At 38.6% G+C, this 22,733-nt stretch overlaps 2 protein-coding genes across 2 annotated transcripts in view; both read left to right on the plus strand.

The window, feature by feature from the left end:
• Positions 1 to 22,733, plus strand: part of ERC2 (ELKS/RAB6-interacting/CAST family member 2) — a gene marked incomplete at both ends in the record, with an annotated part of 834,864 nt that overhangs the window by 249,142 nt on the left and 562,989 nt on the right. Inside the window, one exon of the mRNA XM_082849011.1 lies at positions 1,457 to 1,531. Within this exon, the coding sequence (XP_082705137.1) occupies positions 1,457 to 1,531 (75 nt within the window). The remainder of the gene's footprint in view (positions 1 to 1,456; positions 1,532 to 22,733) is intronic.
• On the plus strand, positions 7,597 to 20,819 carry LOC309966962 (transmembrane protein 11, mitochondrial-like; the record flags this gene model as incomplete). Its single annotated transcript, XM_082847419.1, has 2 exons — positions 7,597 to 7,639; positions 20,446 to 20,819. 2 exons carry the CDS (start codon positions 7,597 to 7,599, stop codon positions 20,817 to 20,819), a joined length of 417 nt encoding a protein of 138 aa, XP_082703545.1.

A 22,733-nucleotide genomic window follows, 5' to 3' on the forward strand; every position in this document is an offset into this window, starting at 1 on the left:
CAGTGCAGAGCTGTAGCAGTAATTCCCCAGTACTGATCTCTAGACTTACGCACCTTGGCCCTTGACCAAGTCTTCTTGGACTGCTGGAAAATAAGAACAATGTAATAGGACATGGGTGAAAGGTTGCCTGTTTTCTTATCCTGGAATCCAGGGAAGGACTATCTTTTTCTGTGCAATTCTGTTATTCTGACAATTTTTACATAAATATGTTCTATCTTAATGAAATGGTGATGATAGTAGATGGTAGTGGTGGACGTAGGGTTAATTTTAATGTCTTTACTTAGATAAAGCCAGAAATTATGTTTGTCCTCTTCTTTAACACCCAAGGTTTTTCTTTTCTGTGTTTTGAAATGTTGGCGGTCCAATGGAATGTAAAGACCTAAAACTACTCCATGTCGACTTTAAATGACTTTTCAGGAAGCAAATAAATCTTATGGAATTATCCATAGGTGACTTATAAGTCAAATAAGTCTTAATGGAATTGCTCCATAGGTGCAATTACTCACTTAGGTGAGTAATTGTAGGTGAGTAATTGTATCAGCAGTGTGGACATGCATGAGCACTTTTGTTTACTCCTGTCATGGCCTACTTTCATAAAAGTGTTGATAATTATCATTAAGGAAATCAAAGCATGAACTGAACAAACTTTATCTCTTCTCTTCTGCCAAATCAATCTTTCAAAGTTTTGACCGACTCTTTTTTAATTTCTTTTTGAGAAGAGGCATGTAAAAAGTAAGCCTTGAAGCTTAAAATTGTAATGTTTTTTTGCTTTTTACCTGAAGAAGTTACTGGGTCTACATCTGGATTTAACCATTTTTTTCTCCCCTCTAACACTGTTGATATTAATGCCAGTTTTAATTTCTTGGCATCATGAATGCATAAGCATATCACATACAGATGTGATTTGAACAAGGACTGAAACTGTAAATTAGGAAGCAAGAGATTCATAGGGTTTCATCAGACCAATTCACTCCAAAAAGTGACACAGTTGTACTGAAAATGTTTTAAATTGCTCATTTCAAACCTACTTCAGTAGCAAAATGCCACCCGTGCAGCAGATTTGCAACTACGTTAGTCATTTTCTTTCCTCCGTTTCCTTGCTGTGTTTGTATTGGGAGCACGGAGTAATGTAATTTACTAAACTATGATTTGATGGCTGGGCAACAGCCCCAGTGTTGAACAGTATTTGGACTATGATTACTTGCTGGCTTTGTCACAGTTGACATCAATTATTGATGGAAGTTTCAGAAATAGCGCATGTGCCAGGAGCTTTTCACCGCAACGCAGGCTCCAGGCAGGAGGGATGCTAAAGAGGGTGGGGGAAGAGGCACCTGTGGCTTGTTTATGTCTGTACACAGCAAGCCTGGACTTGGTGGGCTGAGTGGTACCTGTGTAAAGGTCATGGTATAACGGAAGGATGAACCGTCAGGCTTATTTCTATCGTGTTCCTCCCCAGGAATTACACCGAAGAAGCCAACTTCAGCCAGAGCCAGCCAAGACGAAGGCTCTCCAGACTGTCATTGAAATGAAGGTAGGAGCTGTTCACATTTCTCAAAAACAGCTGTTCCCCTGGAGTTTGTTTTAAACTTGATGGTGCCTAACACAAACATGTGAAATGAACGTTGTGTTTTTCTCTAGACACCCTGGTGGGTGCTTTTCTTCTTGATTTTTTTGTTTTTTGTTTTGGCCTTCTCTGGTGCATTTAATTTATTGGCCCTTTAATTAGGATGCCTTTTCTGGGCAAAAGAATAAAGGGCTCAAGTATCCCTTGTCTGAAAGGAGCTGGGTTGATTTCCAGAGCATAGCCAATGCTTTCAACCCTAAGAGAGGTTTTGTATGTGCTTTATAAGTAAATTTCTAAAGCTAGAGTAATTCTTTTTTTCCTCCCATTCACATTACAATGAAAAGATACCTAGAGAAACTAAGATTTGCAAAGAGAAGTTGTTGTACATGCAATGGAGGCGTTAAATGATTAAAATTATGCTATCAGCAAAATTTACTTTTCAAAGAATACTTTCTTATGACTCCAGTATTTTCTCCTAACCAAGTCTGGAATTAACAATAATTTATTAAATACTCACAAGGTATTCTATTTAGCAGTGGATGCATAGAGATATTTAAAAGAAGCAAAGATCCTCTTGCATGGATTTAGGGCATTTAAAGAATAATGAAGTAAATAATGATGAGCAAGCTGTAAAGAAACAGATCTAAATGAAAGCGAGTTGCTTTGTCAGTTGATAGAAATTTGAAGTCTTTTTACTTCTAGTTTTTGACAGAAAGAAGCAAATAGTATTTATCTTAAGAATAAATAATTCTTGATTTACGTTGTTCCCTGAAGAAAAAAAATTTATAATGATGATGTTTGCAATCTGGTTATTTCATGCATAAGTTTAACATTTGAGAGTTTGCTGGTCACCATCATCCTACAAAAGACTTCTGAAACTTGTTGATAGGGTAATGATTTTTCTGTCTTGTAGCACATGATTTTGAATTGTCTGCCCCCAAATTCCCAAGTCCTGGGGAAAAAGAAACTAATACGAGCTACTGATTTCCTGGTGTGTACAATTCTGACTTCGTATTTTTTTTTCTAGTCAATGACAGTGTCTTCATCCAAGTGGATTTTTGTGGAAATAATGTAGAACATTTAAAACTTTAAAACTTTTAAAACATTTAATGTTTTAAACATTAAACATTAAAAACATTTAATGTTTAAAAACATTTAAAACATTTAAAGCTTTAAAACTTTATGTCCCCTAACTGAGGTTACATGATTCAAGGCACTTATACTGCATTTGTAGCAAATTGGTTTGAAAAATATTATCAAAGGGATCAAATGATAGTAAGATTTAAAAAAAGCTAATATTGGCTCATCAATTCATTTTGAATTTGTGTAATTTTTACTTAGCACTATTTTGAAAATAAACTTACCATTCTATACTTGTGGGGGAGTGTAGAATCTCATAACTGAGATTTCATCCTCACTTCACATTGGAACCAAACTTGAAACTTGGCTAAGTCTTAAAAGAAAAAAAGACAAGACAAAAGATTTTATTTTATTTTTTTTGCAAAGAGTCATTTAGTCCTCCTTCTACCCACCTCCATACCTCCCTCCCCAGTTCCAGCACAATTAGTAATAGAAGAGGATGTATATAAAACTATTTCCTAATTATCTTTAAAAACAAAAAAAAAGAAGTAAAGATTGAGTTTCAAAAACCTTTGGAGAAACCAGGAATGACATCTATCCCAGAGTAGTGGGCATTTTCCTGATAAAGTTCTCTGTACAATTAGTAATTTTTTGTGACTTTTATAAGTAGAAACTCTGATTATAGCTTACTCTTTTTTAGCATCATATGTTTTATTAGAAAACAAAAAATAGTAAATAAAGCACTCATTTAGGCTATCTACATGAGAAGGCATAAAATATAATTTTTAGGGCACATTCACATCCATATGTTATCAGTAAATTGAGTCCAGAGGGTTTTTTTTTTTTTAATGGATGCCAGTGATCCTGATTTGTAGAAGAACACATTTATTTTTAGGACATTGATAGTCAATATACTTATATACTTGTCAGGGAACTGAGCCTGGAGTTTTTCTATTGTCTTTTGGTTGTGTGTTAATTTACAAAGCACTGCCTTCTGTTTTGTCAGTGGAGAAGTCTGGGTCCCATTAGCATCTATACTTAACATGCATAAATTGAGTTATGGAGGCAGCTGGTAGAGGGTCATCTCCTCAGCCATGTGTGTAGGTTGTGACAGAGCCTGTGATCTCTTCTGATTTTGTATATTATATCTGTTTGAAATTGGAGGGAATATTGGAAAGCCATATTTTACAAGACTTAGGGTTGACTACCAAATAGAACCGACCCTTAAACCTGATGGGTGGGACTTGAGACATTGGTTGTATTTTAATTTAAACACCTTGGGTAAACATCAATATCATCTAGTGCCTTGGCAAAATCTGAAGTTAAAAGGAGCTTTCCTAGAGTAATTTGAACCTTTAGTTTCAGGGAGATGACACGAGTTAAGGTTTAGAACTTACCCCTACTTTTCCCTTGCTTCTTAGAGAAACTGAGGGTGAAATTGTGACTCCTCATCTTCTCCAAAAATATGCTTTGCATCAACTCAAGAAAGGTGTTTGTTGTGAACATCTGTGAAATCTTGTCCAAATGAAAGCACTTTTAGAACCACAGTCTGGTAGTTCTAGTAGATCTCTATGTACCCCTCTGGGCTTTTAGAGTTGTGAAAATATGTCTGTCAGGGAGGGCCATCTGCACACACCAAAGTGGGGGCAATTCACTTGCAGCCATCACAGCTGCTGCCAGCCAGTTGAACCAGGGAGGGTAAAGTCACCTGAATGAAAATAAAAGGAAGCAAAGCGAATGAAGTTATTTGTGATGTATCTTACTGCAGGAAGCTGCAAGTTTTAATTTTGATCTTGGTTTGGTCTGGCAGGTATGTTCCAGGTTTGTACTTAGAACATTGCATGTGTTTTTCAGAAAAGTTAGTTTTCTCGTAAATGTTGCAGTACTCCTCCGTTTCTTGCTTTTGTGTCTAAAGATTCTTAGCTTCTCTTTTCTGCTCTTATGGAGAACTGTCAATAAAAAGGTAGTTAAAAGGGCTTCTTTCCTCTTTTTTCTTTAATGTTAATTCCTTTGAAAGAATGTGTTTTTAACCTACTTTTATTATAAATTTGACATGACATAAACAAAAGTTTTACTTTCTTGGGTTCATTCATAAAGCTCTATCCAGTTTTTAAAAAAAATTTTATTTATTTTTGGCTGCGTTGGGTCTTCGTTGCTGTGTGCGGGCTTTCTCTAGTTGTGGCGAGCGGGGGCTACTCTTCGTTGCGGTGTGCGGGCTTCTCATTGCAGTGGCTTCTCTTGTTGGAGAGCACAGGCTCTATGCACACAGGCTTCAGTAGTTGTGGCTCACAGGCTCTAGAGAGCAGGCTCAGTAGTTGTGGCGCACGGGCTTAGTTGCTTCGCGACATGTGGGATCTTCTGGACCGGGGAATGAACCCATGTCCCCTGCATTGGCAGGCGGATTCTTAAACACTGCACCACCAGGGAAGTCCCCCCCAACTTTTTCTTTTTTTTTTTTTTAACAAAAATGGATTAGAGTAGTGACAGTACTTGTCAGATAATCTCAAATTTTTTTTTCTTTGTTAGTTAAAACTTCTAAGTGAATGAAAATCTAATTCAAAATGGCTAAAGCCTAAAAGGAGTGTACCCTTTCCACTTAACTGGAAAAACCGGTATTGCTTCAGGCATAGCTTGATCCTGGGGCTCAAAAGATGTTAACAGATTCCATTTTCTCTCATTCCATCTCTTATTTTAGCTTTCTTCACATGAGCTCTGTTTTCAGACAGCCCCTTTCTGCCTGTCTGAGCAAGATGGCTGCAGCATCTCCAATAATCACAGAAGGAAGGGACAGGGAGAAAGTTGTGTTTTTAAAAAATGCAAAAAAATGAACCAACCCTAGAATAATAATAATAATTACTGAGAATGGAGCATAAACCTTCACTCCAAATTTAACAGCTCAGGCTGTAAGAAAAAGCATGGAATTTCCTAATTCTCATTTGCTTTAATAAATTAAATGACATTCATTAAGAAAAACAAACTTTATGCTAGCACTGAATTCAGCAGAATTTATCAAATGGGACATACATGAGTGACATAAGCGTTTTAGTAAGAGTCACAGAAAATGTACTTGATCTGGTGAACTTGTTAACTAAAGTGGATTGAGAAGTGAGGAGTATAATGTGACTATGTGACAATATTTCTGTGGTAACTGAAGTGAGAATTGTAGTTATTTAGGTTTCTCGTCACATGACCAGCCGCTGCACTTGTGTGTCATGAGTGGTGGTTCTTGTGTAACATTTACGCCAATGAGCTTTTCTATGGAAACTGAGTAGTAAGCAATTCAAGATTGAGCTTGACGAAATTGCTGCCTTGTAGATGTGCTATTGATGAAAGAATATGACTTTGCATTCAGGTGCTAACTCTATGGTGAGGTTGATCTTTTGCTTTTAAAACTAAAAACCAAGCCTTATCTTCGTGTTCAGGCAGATGTCTGCTGTTCTTCTGCATGGGGTTGACTGACCTGTAGTTGAGTTGATTTTCTCTTAAGAGATAACTTGGTGTTTGATCAAATTCAGTCAATTCAGTTTCACCAGGCATGGAAGGGATACACTGGAACATGGAGAAGGCAAGAACTACTTGGTAACTTTTCCCAACATCTCATAGCTAGGAAGGGAGAGATTTCAAATTCCAACCTTGGCCATTGAAAGTATCCCATTTCCTAGTGTGAATTTAATTTGAGTCTTGGGATCTGGTCAGGAATACCATGAAGTGGCTTAAATGTTTTCTTTGGCTCTAGGGCCTACCCTGGTTTATTTCATCCATATTTTGAACTGTTACTTATCTGAGTCTAAACACTGCACTCAGCATTGTTTCTTCTCCCAAGATGATGTGTTTGTAGCAAATTGGTGTCAAGCCTCGTTTTTTCTAATCAAGCCAGTTTGATGGCTTTTTAGGCCTTAAAAATAGGCCATAGCTCCTTTTGTGGCTACTAAACAGAAAAACAGCAATAACAACAAAATTACCACCTGCATCACCAGTGACAGCTATAGCCCGAACACCACTCCACACGTGTGGAGTCAGGTGCAAGGCATCTGACGTATGACCCATGAGTAGGTAAAATTAGCCCCATTTCACAGATGAGAAAGCCATGGTTTAGAGAAGATGAGCAACCTGCCCAAGGTCGTACAGCTGGTAGGTTGGCAGCTGAGATTTGAACATGGGTTTCTTCTCTGAAGTTCTTAGACTCTCTACTCTTCCAGTCTGCTTTTACTGAAGAGGACCCATCAGTTCAACTAGTTTTTCTTTCCACACTTTGGAAATTAGGCACTGAGTTTTGCATCATAGAACAGGTTGAGGCAGCTCATGAGAGCTGGAAAGTTCTATTTGATGTATTTGGAAAGGGGCAATATTGTACATTGCGCTGTAAGGCAAGATTCATCCTTTTTACATGTATATGTTATCAGTCCTGCACATGGGGCTCCAAATATGTACCCTACAGCCAACATATGCCCTGTTTTTTTCCCTTGAGTTTTAAGTCTTGCCCTGAAGCCTTTATAGTAGTGTGGAGCATAACTCATTTAAACTTGCAAAGCCCTGTGTTTTTGATGTGCCCTATCCACTTAGGATACCAGAAATTATCCTTTAGCTTTTTTTTTTCTTGAGAAATTTCTTCATTTTCTCATCTTTCAACTTAAATGGGACACGGTTTTGTGTTTTTTTTAAAACTATTTTCCTTAAATAAGGGGAAAAATGTGGGTTTTAAGTGATAGCCAGAAAAAGCAAAATGTCAAGTTAAATGTTAGCTCTGGATGATATATGGTTGTCATTTAGAAGCAAGAAAGATTAAAAAAGTGAGACTTTTTTTTTGCCCAAACTCTTCTTATATGTGTTTGAATCTAAATGTCTGAGTTGCTAATTCCCGCTATAAACAGGTTTATTTTGTGTGACTATAACTCCTGAAGTTGAATTACAAATACCAGTGCTTACCAAGCAGCTATATTGTATACAGCACCATGGTGGGCCTTTCAGAAAAAGTGAGCGCTCAGTCTTTAAGGGGTTAGTGGAAGGGAGTATATAAGCCTGGATCTAAATAGTGACCTAAGAACAGCAAAATGGGCTGCAGAGACTCAGAGGATATCACATAAGAGAGGGACAGGGAATGCTTCTTGGAGGAGATAGCATTTGGGGAGGGCCTTGAAAAAAATGGCATGATTTTGATAGTGGGTAGAAGGATTATTTATAAACAGTGGGAACCATATCAGCAAAGGCAAGGAGGTTGGAAATTATGAGACGTGTCTGGGGAAGAGCAAGTCATTCAGTTTGGTTGAGAGAAGACTTTTTAAATTTAAAAAACAATGGAACATCAAATGAAACCATAAGAATGTGGGAGAAAAGAAATAATAGAGATAAAAGCTGAAATTAATGAAATAGAAAACAAACATATACAACAAAGGAATATAAAAGCTAAACACTGATTCCTTGAAGAGATTAATAGATCTCCTGGTCAGAATCATTGAGAAAAATAGAGACAGACAAACAATACCAGGATTGAAAGGGGGCATCACTATCAATCTTACTGACTTTAAAAATATCAGCAGATTTTATTAACAACATTGTGATAATAAAGTTGAAATTTTAGATTAATTCTTTTAAAAATACAACTTACCAAAACTGGATGAGAAGAAACAGAATATCTAGAATATCTGAGTAGTCCTGTATATTGAAGAAAATGTTTCTATGATTTGAAACCTTACCACCAAAAAAAAAATCTAAAAAACAAACCAAACAAAAAAATCCCGTAGTCCCAGATGGCTTCTTCAATGAATTTTACTAGACATTTGAAGAAAAAACGGTATCAGTCATACAGAAACTATACCAGAGAATAGAAAAAGAGGAAACACTTCCCATTTTATTTTATGAATCCAGTATAACCTTGATATCAATACCCAACAAAGCCATTACAAGAAAGGAAAATTACAAACAATCTATCATAAAGATCAGTGCAAAATATTCTAGTGAACTGAATGCAGTGACAGCGACCAAGTTGTGCTTATTCCAGGAAGGCAGGGTTGGACTAATATTTGGATATCAATGTTATTTACCACATTAACAGGATAAAGGAGAAAAATTAATTTCAGTGAATGTGGAGAAAGCATTTGATAAATGCAACATTCATTTATGCTAAAAAACCCAAAAAACGCTTTTATCAGACTTAGATTAGGAGAGAATTTTAATCTGATAAGAGGTAGATACAAGAAAGCTACTGCAAGTATCATATTTAATGGTAAAATATATTAAGCTTTCCTTATAACATAAGGAACTAGACAAGAATGCCTATTACTATCATTTCTACTCAACAATATTCTGGATATCCTAGGTAAAAGAATTATAAAGGAAGAAATAAAACCCTTTTATTCACAGGCACCATAATTTTGTGTGTAAAAAATCTCAATGAATCCATATATAAACTACTAGATTAATAAATGAACTTAAACAGCTGGTCAGTATGCAAAAATGAATCATCTGCATACCAGTGACAAACAATTATGAAATGAAATTTAGAAAACAATATAATTTAGGATGGTATTAAAAAACCCAAAATATCTAGGAGCAAATCTAACAACGGTAAGCAAGACCTAATTTAAATAGAAGGTACAAAACATAATTACATATGGAATAACCAAAAACTTGAAACAAATGAAATAGCTGTCAACAGTGGAGTGGATAAATAAATAGTGAAATATTCATACAATGAAATGCTATATGGCAATGTGAAGGACCAAGCTATTGCTTCATGTAACAACATAATTGAATAACTCCAAAACGGTGTAGAAGGAAGCCAGACACAAAAGAATACATACAATATGATTCTGTTTATATGTGTTCCAAAAATAGTAATCAATGGTGTTAGATGTCTGGATAGTGGTTAATCTGGAGGAGGAGGGAGGGTAGGGAGGTTGGGAGGGGGAGTGAACGAAGCTTCTGGAGTAGACGTAATATTCTATTTTATGTTATGGTTTGTATGTAATCAGCCATGTTCACTTTATTATAATTCATCACACTGAAAACCTGTGATTTGGCTACTTTCCTATGTATAGTATACTTTAATTACAAAGTTCATTGAAAAATAAAGGAAGAAAAACTCAAAAATAAAAAGACAAATAATGCTATTAAAAATTGGGCAAAGGATTTGAATGGGCATTTCTTCAATGGAAACATGCAAATGGCCAATAAGGACATGAAAAGATGTCCAGTGTGATTTGTCAAAAGGGAAATGCAAATCTAAACCACAATTAGATAAAACTTAGCCCCCACTAGGATGGCTAAGATAAAAAGACAGACAATAACAAGTGCTGGGAAGATGTGGAAAAGCTGGACCCTCATGTATTGATGGTAGGAATCTAAAATGGTTCAGTCCATTTTTGAAAACTATTTGGCAGTTCTTCAAAATGTTAAATGTAGAGTTACCATATACACCCAAACAACTTGAAAACGTGTACACACAAAAACCTATACACAGATGTTCATATTATAATTGTTAATAATAGTCAAAAACCTAAAGCAACCCAAATGTTCACTATCTCGTATGAATAAACAAAATATGGTATATCCATATAGTGGAATATTATTCAGCACTGAAAAGAAATGAAGGACTGATACATGCTATAACATTGATGAGCCTTGAAAACATGCTAAATGAGAGAAGCCAGTTGCAGAAGGCATCTTATATGATTCCATTTATATGAAATGTCCAGTATAGGCCTATCCATAGAGATAGAAAGTAGATTACTGGTTGCAGGGAGCTAAGGGGAGAGGAGAAAAAGGAGTGACTGCTAATAGGTACAACAATTTGGGGTGATGAAACTATTCTGGAATTAGATCGTGGTGATGGTTGCATAAATCACTGAATTGTACACTTTAAAAAAGTGAATTTTATGGTATAAATATTGTATATCAATAAAGCCATTATTAAAAAATGAAGATATTATAAAAGAAAGGGTCAATAACTTTGGTTACTCAAAGATTAAAAAATAAAATGAATTATAGAATAACCAACTAGGAGATGCATTTCTAAGGTGTATAGTAGTTAGAGTCTTAATAATATATAAAGAGGTTATATTTATCAGTGTGGAATAAAAGCTTGGGGAAAAAAATGTACCAAAATGTTGAAACTAATTCTAGAAGGGGAGATTAGAAAGGATTTTTTTCTTCTTTCTCCCCCCTATATTTTTATGTTTTCAGTAGTGTGCATTCATTATATAGGGATGATCAGGAATTATAATTTAGGAAAAACATCAATAAGTTTGTTGAAAGAAAAACCATCTATCAAAAGTCTTAAAGATACACAGTTTCTTCTATTCTGGTTTCTTTTGCTGAACTGAAAAGGCTCCAAAGTGGAGAAGGTTATGTTATTTATGGAAATTGAGAATCTGGTCCTGCCACTTAGTGCTTCTCTGAAGTCCAGCTTTCTCTTCTGTAAGATGGGACCATGATACCAGGCTGCGCAGAGTTGCGGTGGGAATTAAAATGTCTTAAGGTGTGGGAAAATCCTGGCATACAGTAGATGCTCAAGGAATTCTCTGCTTCTCCATCCCTTCCTTTTCAGTCTGAAAATTGAATTTTACCTGTTTAAAAAAAAAAAAACTAGAGGTGGTACCTTTGAGCAAGGACCACCAGAGAGAAAGAATTTAACAAGCTTACTTCAGAGTCTTAGCTCTGAATTTAGCACAGTTTGCATGTGGAAAGACTTTAAAAGTGTCTTTGAAATGAGAAACCAGTGGAGAAAAAAATAGCAACTCCCAGTAGGCCTGTGGTATAATAAATGACCCAGGGACTTTGCTGGGTCCTTGGCAAGTCACTTGTCCCCTCTGGCTCTCACTATTCTCATCTGGCAAATGAAGGGATTGAACAAAGTGTCCTGCTTTAAAAATTCTACTGAGTCTGGAGGTTTGGTGACCGGCAATTTGGGCTCTCAAAGGGCCTGCCTGGGGAGTCTGAATTGACATGGCATTCTTGCAAAGTTTAAAGCTTTGTTTTGTTTGCTCCATCTTGGCCAGCTCTGCTCAGGCCAGCAGCCCCTGCCCTCTCCCTTGCTGGTGCTCAGGTTCCCAGCTTATTGTTTATTTAGGCATTGCAGTTTCCTTATTGACGTGCGCACCCCCCTCCAGCAGAGTTGAGAAGTCAACCACAGGCCTCAAGTGAACTCCCCCTTCAACTTTCAGTAATGACAGTGTACCGGCCGTCACATGCCTCATCCCTAAGGCATGGTCCACTTTCCACATCCCTCAGGCCTTGTTGGTGACTTGGGGTGGCCTGAATTCCTCTGCCGCCTGTTGCTTTTTCCATGAGACAAGCTTGTTGAACATAGAAGGATTTGCAGTATGTTTTGGAGATCCTGAGAATGAGGCCCCAAACCAGGGCTGTTGGGGGCTTTGGGGGAGTGTTAAAAGGAATTGGAAGAGTGAGTTCAGGTTGCTAGAAGGCCAGTAAGGAGAACTTCTTCACCTGATCTTTTCCCAAAGAGTGTTGGAAGAGAATAGAAGTGTCAGGTGTCCCGTCTTTTTATTACTCCCTGAAATGCATTCACAATTTTGCAAAGTAGTATTTCATTGAATTTCTGGGAATTCAAGCATTCTTTGTATTCAGATGTTTGTGAAAGATAACATGGATCCAGCCTTGGGAGGGCAGGCTGCATACACCGAGGGGCTACCCTGTCATCTGGAAGCAGTTTCTGAAATTTCTTCCTCCTCCTCCTTTTCCTCTCTTCCCAACATCTTCACTGTTTCCTTTTGACCTTGCTCTGTGATCTTTAAAGGCTAAAAGTACTGTGTGGAGGAAAGGACCAAAAGAGCCCAGCTTCTAGGTGGCTGACTGTCTCTGAGGCCAGTCTGTCCTGAGGTTGTCCTGGGAACAGCAAGGTCACAGTGTGTGGCCTCCTATTCAAGGGAAGGCTATGTGGAGGGAATCATTCCAGTTTGTGAAAGGTGTTTAAAAAATGATTAGAGAAGATAATTACAGTGATACAAACAAACACTTGGTGAAGTGTTATCATGAAGCAGGCAGTCTTCATTTGGAGAACTGCAAAATGGGGTGGAAGGTAGGAAGGTTTTACAGGATAAGGAAAAGAGAACAAGGAAGAGAAAAATAGAAAGCATCTGATTGGCTGGGGCGGCATAGTCAACCTTGTTTGAGGTGAAAAGGAATAAGGGAATAAGTTTCGAGCCCAGAGTTGGTTTAGTGTTTGGGGATTGGCTGACTGGATATACTGTGTTTCTGGTCTAGTAGAACATTTACAGGCACATGGAAGTTAAAAGTTTTGGTTTGTTGATAAGGCACCCTCTTGAGCCCAGAAAGTTATTTCAACAAAAGAGAAAATCTTAGGCAAGTTATTTCCCTTTTGTGGATATCCTGACCTATAAAGTAGGTAAAATAAATACTTAATTCATAGGGTTATGGGCAAGATTAAATGAGATTTTCTAGCACAGTGCTTGCCTTCGTAATCAATACACATGTTGTTATTGTTCTATACAACAACATGCTGATGTTGTTATTAATCCGTTTTTAGTACCAGAATGGAGAAACATTGTTTGCTTCTGTCCTATGCTATTCCTGTCTGTATATTCAGATAATGCATACATATTTATATTGTAGCATAAATGGGGAAGAAAATGTAGGCATAAAAAAAATCTTTTGATGTGTTTTTCCCCAGCCCAAGGAACTTGCAAATAGATACAGAGCTTTGTGTCACCCTGTCCTTAAAGGGAATGTCTTTAGAGGCCAAGTCATTGTTAGTTAAAACACACACACACACACACACATATATGCACACACACACACACACACACACACACACAACCACAAAAAAGTAGTTTCTGATGCACCTAGTCCACAGGTTGGTACTGGAGAGGCTCTGTATTAGGCTGTCTCACAGGCACATGGATATGGTTTTGGGTTAGCCAGTGCTCCCTTCCATGCATTGCAAACGTAGGAAACTCTCACTATTAATTGCAGCAGCTTTCTATGTAGGGCTGATACTCAACTGAGAGGCACAGGTATAGCTATACTGATTGTTAAGATATTGAAATAGTTCTATGGTTACCCCAAACCCTCAGAGTACCTGTCCCACTCTAGCTCTTACCCTGGGACCCCCCAAATCCAGCAACTAAAGAGTTAACCCCTGTCCGCACAGGGACTTGCCAGACCTGGTTTCTGTGCTCCAGGTGGCATCTGTTCTGGTTGGTTCTTGCCCTGTGCAGTACTGTTGTTGAATGACTCAGCAATCACCCCTGACTCTGGGATTTAAAACACTGGGATTCAGTTTCCAATTAAGATAACACAACTCCATTGAAACTGCCTTTATGTCCGCAGTGATATCCTAATTTTTTTCTTAGTCTTCACTGTCTTCAAACCTTTCTTTGACTCCCTTTCTTTCTTGAAACTTCACTCTCTCTTATTCTCTGCAACCTTTTCATGATTTCCATCAATTTTTACTCATCTTTCTTTTGGTGATTCCTCCACTGTTTTTACTATACTTGATTCTCAACTATATCTGAGAATTCTCTCACCATCATTTCTAGTGTTGCAACTTCCATTTTAGCTTTGGTTTTTATTATTAACTTCCCGAAGCCATCTTATTGCCTTCTTTTTTTTTTTTTTGCGGTACGCGGACCTCTCACTGTTGTGGCCTCTCCCGTTGCGGAACACAGGCTCCGGACGCGCAGGCTCAGCGGCCATGGCTCACGGGCCCAACCGCTCCGCGGCATGTGGGATCTTCCCGGACCGGGGCACGAACCCGTGTCCCCTGCGTCGGCAGGCGGACTCTCAACCACTGCGCCACCAGGGAAGCCCCTTATTGCCTTCTTTTTACCAGTTTATAAATGATTCCCAGTCAGATTCAAGTGCAGACTCCTTGCTTGATTCTGAAGACTGCTTATCATTCAGCCCATCTTCCTTTGATTTCCTACTTCACTGCAACTAAAAGTGATCTATACTTTTTAATCAGTCCTGTCTTACTCTTCCTTGATACATGGTCCATACTTGTTCTGTTATTCCTTCAACTTATATTAATTAAATATTATGTGCTGGACATCACATTGAGTGCTCTTGACTTTGCAAGTATTATTACTTCTGGCTGGAAAACATTTAATTCTCTTGATAATCCTGTTCTTATCTATCTCCATATCCCATATTAGAGTCCTGTGCTTTCTGGAGATTTCTTGACTCTTCTATGGTGGTATTGCCCATTTCTGACTTGCCTGTGTTCTTATAAAATATTATGTCTAACTATATTTTTTGTTATCTTTCACACTGTTTCTTGTGTATTGTACTCTTGTGGTTACAAGTGAATGTAACCCTGCTACTGTATTTTGGTGTTATGGAGAGTAGATGATTCAGATAGACCTAGCTGTTCAAATGATATTATAAGGCCCCATCATTTAGGCAGATTCTTTTTTTTGTGTGCGGTACGAGACCTCTCACTGTTGTGGCCTTTCCCGTTGCAGAGCACAGGCTCTGGACGCGCAGGCTCAGCGGCCATGGCTCACGGGCCCAGCCACTCTGCGGCATGTGGGAGCCTCCTGGACCGGGGCACAAACCCGTGTCCCCTGCATCGACAGGCGGACTCCCAACCACTGTGCCACCAGGGAAGCCCAGGCAGATTCTTAATACATGGTATCACAGAAGGCCACAACAAGCCACAGGCCCATATTTTTCTTATCATTCATAATCTCACAAAAGGAGGGGTCCTTGATTTTGTGTCAGTCCCCTCAAAGAACTCTGATTGGCCTTGATGGCTTAATGAATTCACCCCTGGATCAGTCAGCGTCCAGAGGATCCATGGTGCTTGCCACTGTGGGTCAGACTAGAAAACCCCACTAAAACCACAGGGAGTTGGGGAGATGTAGTTCCTAAAAGAAAAAGAAGTTGAGCAAATAGACAAAAAAGAAACAGCTACTGCCGCAGCTGGAAACAGGAAGGAAGGATAGAGCATGTAGTGTGTGTTAGGTATTATACTGGAAGGTGTGCATGTTGTCACTCATTTAAGTCTCATAACAACCTTAGGTTATAGCATTAGCAAGGTTAGGAACGCAGGAAGATAAACAGGGTGGAATAAAAATAGAAGCTACTGTCTTTTACATGTGTACCTCACCGAACTCGGGGATGGATAGGGACTTCTATACTATTGTTGGCTTATAATGGCAACCCTTTATTCTCTTGAGGGAGTTCCATGATATGTACTTTTCATGCATTACAGATCACTTGTAATTTTCATAACATGCTCTTGAGCACGGTCTTATTTCTGGAAAGCTCAGTATCTTGCCCAAAGACATAAAAAACTGATTTGCATCCAGGTTTGTGACTTTCTAAGGGTCAGTTGGATTGTTTTATCTTTAGCTCTTTTTGTTAGACATGAGTCTGTTAACAACAACAACAAATTAATACATGGAGACCAAAACCTCATAGGTCACATAGTGTCCAGCAAGAACCACTAGAGTCATATCTTCTCCCTGTGTGTCATTAGTAATGTGTACAGAGATAGGACAGCAGGATGCATGCCTGGGGCATGGACTTCATGAAGAATGAGTCAGAAGTAGGCCAGTGAGACCATGAAAAGAAACATCAAAACACCCTAATTGGGATTCCCTGGTGGCACAGTGGTTAAGAATCCACCTGCCAATGCAGGGGACACGGGTTCGAGACCTGGTTCGGGAAGATCCCACATGCCATGGAGCAACAAAGCCCGTGCTCCACAACTACTGAGCCTGTGCTCTAGAGCCTGTGAGCCACAGCTACTGAAGCCTGGGCGCCTAGAGCCCGTGCTCTGCAACAAGAGAAACCACCATAGTGAGAAGCCCATGCACCGCAACGAAGAGTAGCCCCCGTTCTCTGTAACTAGAGAAAGCCTGCGTGCAGCAACGAAGACCCAACGCAGCCAAAAATAAATAAATAAATTTAAAATAAAAAACACCCTAATTGCTTTTAATTTGAACTAGCCCAGCCTGATTCTGTGTGTGTACATTTTGCTCTAAAGAATTAGATACCATCTGAATAAACAGACAAACACAAAAACAGCAACACAAGAAAACAGCGTGTCCCATGTCGTCTTCTAATCTAGGTCATCATCTTTTTATAGTTTGATAAGGGCCAAGAAGAAGAGTTTTTGATTTTTTGTTTTTCCTCCTAATGTGCCTTAGGCCCAAGTTGACTTTTTTGTGGAGCGCTTAACTTGGGCTCACATAACTGCGGTGAATTCCACACAGTAAATCCTTCCAAAGGCAGGGCATTACTCAGATAGCTGGACCAAAGACTGCTCAGTTATGTTTGCAACTACAATTAGATGATTTTTAAAAGTTAAGCCTTCAAGAGCCTCTGTGGTACACAGTTATAGTAGTCTAGAATTTTATTCTAAATAAAGTGTAATATAATTATGTAGGGATGTTTCCTGAACATTAGATCACATCTTTTCTTTAAACCGGTTGGCCCTAAGTTTGTTGATTAATGTCCGTAGACTGATATGTGATCACAGCGAGTTCCATGCTCTGTAAAAAATGCTTGTATTTTCTTTCTTGGCCTGATATTAAAATGAAACCAGTAATTCTTCCTGTATTTGAAAGGAAAGCACATTGTGACACTCAGCAATAACATAATTGTTACTTTTTGTGACTAAATGATATTGCTTTTTTTGATATTCCACCCACTCACCATTTCAGCGTCCACAGTTCCTAGAGAGGAATTGAAAACTGTTTCTTGCTGTTTAAGGGGAACATAATGTTTGGCAAACACAAAGAGGGTAATAAAGGCATCTTTACTGGCAAAGTTTCTCCAGAGAGTTTACTCCTAGGGTTGCTGTACACTTATGCCAAGTTGGATAGCTCTTGAGAGTAGCTTCATGTTTCTCTAAATGTACTTGGCCAGTAAAGTTGTCCTAGTCTCTTTTGCACTGATCAGTCTTGTCCCTTGTATATGTTGGACACCTAAAGCCATTTAGAACACCCAAGTCACCTGAGGACCTTATGAAAGTGGAGATTCAGATTCAGTAGTTGGCTGACTTGTGGCCTGAGATACTGCATTCCTAGAAAGCTCTCAGGTGATGTCAGTGCTGCTGTCTGTGGACCACACTTTGCATAACAAGGATCTAGACTGTGCTCCATGGTAGAGGGGTATGCCCATGAATCTTGTTCATACCTACCTGGTATCTCACACACCTGGCAAGGTGACCGGTACCCAATAGATGCTCAGTATATATTTGTTGAATGAATGAGAGAACTTCCTGTATCTAAATTTATTATCAACTATAGCAGACATATCCTAGAAAAATCCAGAGATTATTAAAAAAAAAAAGATAAAAGCAAAGATAAAGTAAACTTATTTTAGTCTTTCCACCTGACATTCATCCTCATTGCTGTAATCCCTGCACTCGTTGGCTTGCTAATATTCATGGCTGATTCCAGAATCAGCAAGCTGGGCCCATTGGGTAGATGGTTGCTAGGGGTTTGATTCCAGTGATTGATTGATTGCCCATCAGATACCTATTTTGCATCTTTTGGATGATGGATATAAAATAGTCTTGGGTATTAATCTTTAAGTAGGAGTTATAATCTGGATGTATAAAATGAAGTATTATTACAAGTATTATTTTATGAATATATAGAAAGGAGTAACTTAAAGTGATGTTCAATTCAGATATTTTTTCTTACTAATGGGGAATGAAGCAAACACACTTAAGTTGTTTATTTCCCCACCCCCGAAACTTTTTTCCCCACATTCTTGCAATCTTTAACCAAAATATGTTAATATTATAAAAGCAAAGCAATTTCATGCTTTTCCGATCTCAAGACTATTTGAAAAATGTCACCTGAGACATGGAGTGCTGAATCAGGGAGCATGGGAGTCTATGTCTGTTCTTTCATTGCTCTGGGCTCAGAGCAGGCTCTCAGTAAATGACTTGAGTGACAGAAGTTGACAAGGTGATCTGGATATTTAAGCCCTCAATTATTTTAAATTGGGGGTAATCATGGCAAGTTTTCTCTTGAAGAATCCAAATCATTGTTTTGACTCTTCACTTTAGTATATAACCCCGAGCTTAACATCATTAAAGTTCTATTTTTTTCCCCAAGAATTGACTTCTAGAGGAATAATATTGGAAAAAATAAAAGTAAATAGAATACTTTGCTGTAGGACTTCCCAGAGTGATTAATGCTAATATGCATTGGGAATCCCCAGTAATCATTTCTCAAACTTACTTGACCCTGCAAGCCCCTTTTCACAGAGCATTTGGGTTCTGTGCACTTCGGGAAAAGCTGTTTTATGTTGTATTTCACTTACCCCATCTCTAAGGAAGGCCTACAGTTATCTGCTTTGAGAGCTTGCTTCTTTGTGAAACACAATCTAGATGAGTATTTGAAGATCTCACTACACAACTTATTTTAGAATATCAGTTATAAATAACATTTAAAGATATTCCTATGAAGATTCTTTGGCGATTGGGAATAAAATGTTGCTCTGCCTTCTAAAACTCCACTTTTCAGGATGTTACAGCATATGTCTTAAGTATTTTTTCTCTCTATTCTGGACCAGTGCTTGAGTTACTGAGCATGTGCAGTTAGTATCTATTTTGAAAGGCAACATCCATGTACAACATTGAGCCATATCAGGACTTGTGAGATAGTTTCCTTCTGTAGTCCTCCTTAAATATGTTTTTAGTCACTTATCTTAGTTTTAGAGGTTTTAAAAAAAGAAAAATAAAATTTATTCTCCCTGAATTCCTCAAACTGAAACAGTAGAGAAGGTGTGACCATGGCAGTCATTTTCTTTGCCTTTATTTTTCATGCTTATATTTCCTCATGTCTTTCTCTGTTTTTTTTTTTTTTTTTTGTGGGGGGCGGTACACGTGCCTCTCACTGTTGTGGCCTCTCCCGTTGTGGAGCACAGGCTCCGGACGCGCAGGCTCAGCGGCCATGGCTCACGGGCCCAGCCACTCTGCGGCACGTGGGATCTTCCCGGACCGGGGCACGAACCCGTGTCCCCTGCATCGGCAGGCGGACTCTCAACCACTGCGCTACCAGGGAAGGGAAGCCCCCTCATGTCTTTCTCTGGTTCAGCATTTTGAATATCTTCTTGGGCAGAATCAATAGATCATCTAATATGTCTGTGTATTTTGCATCTCTTCTCCTCCCTAGATCTTACTGATATTCTCCCATCTCCTTTTCTCTATGCTTATGATTTTAGGTATGGGTTCTTGAAATTGACTTCTTATTGTAAGAACAGAAATATAAATAAGGGCAGAAGAAACAGATCCTTATTAAAGTGATTTCCACAATATACATTTTTCTTTCTTTCATCTTCTTTTTTTCTTTCTTTTTTTTTTTTGGTATTTTGGGACATCTGTGGCTAAAGTAAAATAAGTTTGGGAGGAAATACAAAGGCTGGTTAATTTAAGAAAATTAGTAAAAGTTAAAATATTATTTTTAAAATGTGTTCCACCATTTGGTGAGACTTTTAACTCGGATATATATAGGTCAATAGGATTTTCTATGTTTCTAACTCCATTCTGATCTTTCTTTAGCAGTATGTAATTTTTAGAAGTCCAGTGAAAAGCTCCTTTTTAACCCATTTAGAAGTTGGCAGCTGTGGTCATTGCTAACTTAAGGCCTTAGAAATTGACTGAGAGGAAAGCTGAGGGTTTCTTTTCCCCTTGCCTGCATGATTAAGACCTGAAATTTTAACAAACGCTATCAAGAATTTAAGTTGTAAAATATGGGACTACAAAGCGTATTGCAGTACACAACATATTTATACATGTATATATACATACGTATATACATGTAAATATAGTTACTTTAGACTTGAATCTGAAATCTCAGAAGATTTTGGCCGCTGGATCACCGTGGGCAACTGCCTGCACAAGACCACCGTGCTGGCGGACACCGCCTGCCTCTTCACCCCGCTGGCGCCGCCCCTGGATTACTCCCACGATATCTCGCTGCCCGCGGGTGTGCTGAGCCAGGCCTCCTGCACCCTCTACGGCATCTCCTGGCAGTTCGACCCCTGCTGCAAGTACCTGGTGGAGTACGACGCCTACAGACTGTCCCGGCTGCCCCTGCACACACTCACCTCCTCCACCCTGGTGGTGCTGGTCCTGAAGGACGACTTGCACAGGAAGAGACTGCACAACACGATAGCACTGGCGGCTCTGGTGTACTACGTCAAGAAGATTTACGAGCTCTGCGCTGTATGATCGGGGCGGAGTAGGGGGAGCAGGCAGCCCGGCCCGCGAGGTGGCATAGCACCCGTGCTGCTCTGTGAGGCAGCGGAGCCCGGGTAGGCATCTGGCTTCACGTTTGTTATTTTAAAGAAATAACAGATCACAAGTGTACCAGGGTTTTTTTTTTTAGCTCATCACACTAAGATGTGGATTTCCGTAACCCACGGGGGCCTGAGGCTGTGGAAGTCTGACCAGGCAGCAGGATGTGATGGAAGCAATGCTACAGTGGGGATGTGAATGCGCCGGGGGTGGTGGTGGTGGTGGTGTCATTAAGTATGTTGTTTACCTGTACCATCCAGAGCCAACCAGAAGCTATTGACCATTAAAATTATGAGAATTTCAAAAAAAAGAAAAAGGAAAGGAATGTTGGCCCTTTCACACTTAATTTACAGTTAACTCTTTTAAAGATTGCACTTAGATATTTGTAAATGCTGAAAGATTGTATCTCAATAAAGAGGGGAAATCTATATTATATTGATTAGTTTTAATAGAGATCTATCTTTTAATATGTTTTAAAGAAATCATGTAGTCTTAAGGCCTTCATGGGGGTAAATAAAATTGTTACTAGTGGGTAGGTTGGAGTGATGTGATTGGGGTGGGCATCATAATTATCTATGTGGCTTTTCAAGTTTTCTATGAGCATGTCAATTTTATAGTCAGAAAAAATCTTGATTTAAAATGACTCATTTATTTATGAAGGCTCTTATGAACTTCTGGAAGTTTTTTTTTTTTTTTTTTTTCCATAGCCTTCTCATTATTGCTGCTCTTTTTATCTACAGTTATCACAGCTTAGAACGCAAATGAGTCACTAAGGAAGACTCCCTACATTCGTCAGCTTGGCCTGCTATAACAAAATACCACAGACTGGGTGGTTTAAAAAACAGAAATTTATTTTCTCACAGTTCTGTAGGCTGGAAGTCTGAGATCAGGGTGGCAACATGGTTGGATTCCTGTGAGAGCTCTATTCCTGGCTTGCAGATGGCTACCTTCTTGCTGTGTTCTCACATGGCAGAGAGAGAAAACAAGCTCTCTGGTATCCCTTCTTATGAGGGTGCTAATCCCATCATGAGAGCTCCATTTTCATGACCCCACCTAATCCTGATTACCTCCCAAAGGCCTCAGCTCCAAATATAGTCACACTAGGGGTTAGTGCTTCAACATATAAATTCTGGAGGCATGTAGACATTCAGTCCATAACATTCCCCTCGCTCAAATTGGCAGTATACAAGATTTCCAGATACGCATCTAAAATAGGAAAAGACTGGCAGGCGATACATAAAAACATGATAGTTGTCACTGGATGGTAGAAATAGAGGGGAATTTCTCCATTTACTGTGAATTTAAAGTATATTATTATACTTTCATAACTGAAAAAAATACAATAAATATTTTTAAAGTAAAATGAAATACTACAGAATGTAACATTCCATAATAGTCTTGCAAATTTCAGAATTGTTTTCTTTTATCTTCTTGGGGGTCTTCCTGAGAATTAATAAAAGCATCTTCAGCACTTAGAGCCCCCAGATATGGGCACACAGTGGAGCTCAATAAGCAGCTGTTGCTGCTCCTCACTTTTTCTCTTTTAACAGTGATGGCGATGTCAGTGATAGTAATAATGATTATCATGTTGCCACAGGAAACATGCCACTGGGCATATAATATAGGAAAATAAAATAGAAAATAGCCACAAAATCAGGACAGACATATTTGTTGAAAAGTTTTTTCTATGAGTTGTTATGAATAGAATACCCCATTCATTGTCTTTACTTCTGGAACTCTTTAGTCTTTTAGATTCTAAAAAATGCTAAAAAAAAATGCATTGGTGGCTCATTTTTTATTAAATTTCAATTACAAATATAAGCTCCTTGAATCTGCACAATAAAATGT

The sequence above is a fragment of the Leucopleurus acutus genome, assembly GCF_964270905.1.
Source record: "Leucopleurus acutus genome assembly, chromosome: 10".
Lineage (NCBI taxonomy): Eukaryota > Metazoa > Chordata > Mammalia > Artiodactyla > Delphinidae > Leucopleurus > Leucopleurus acutus.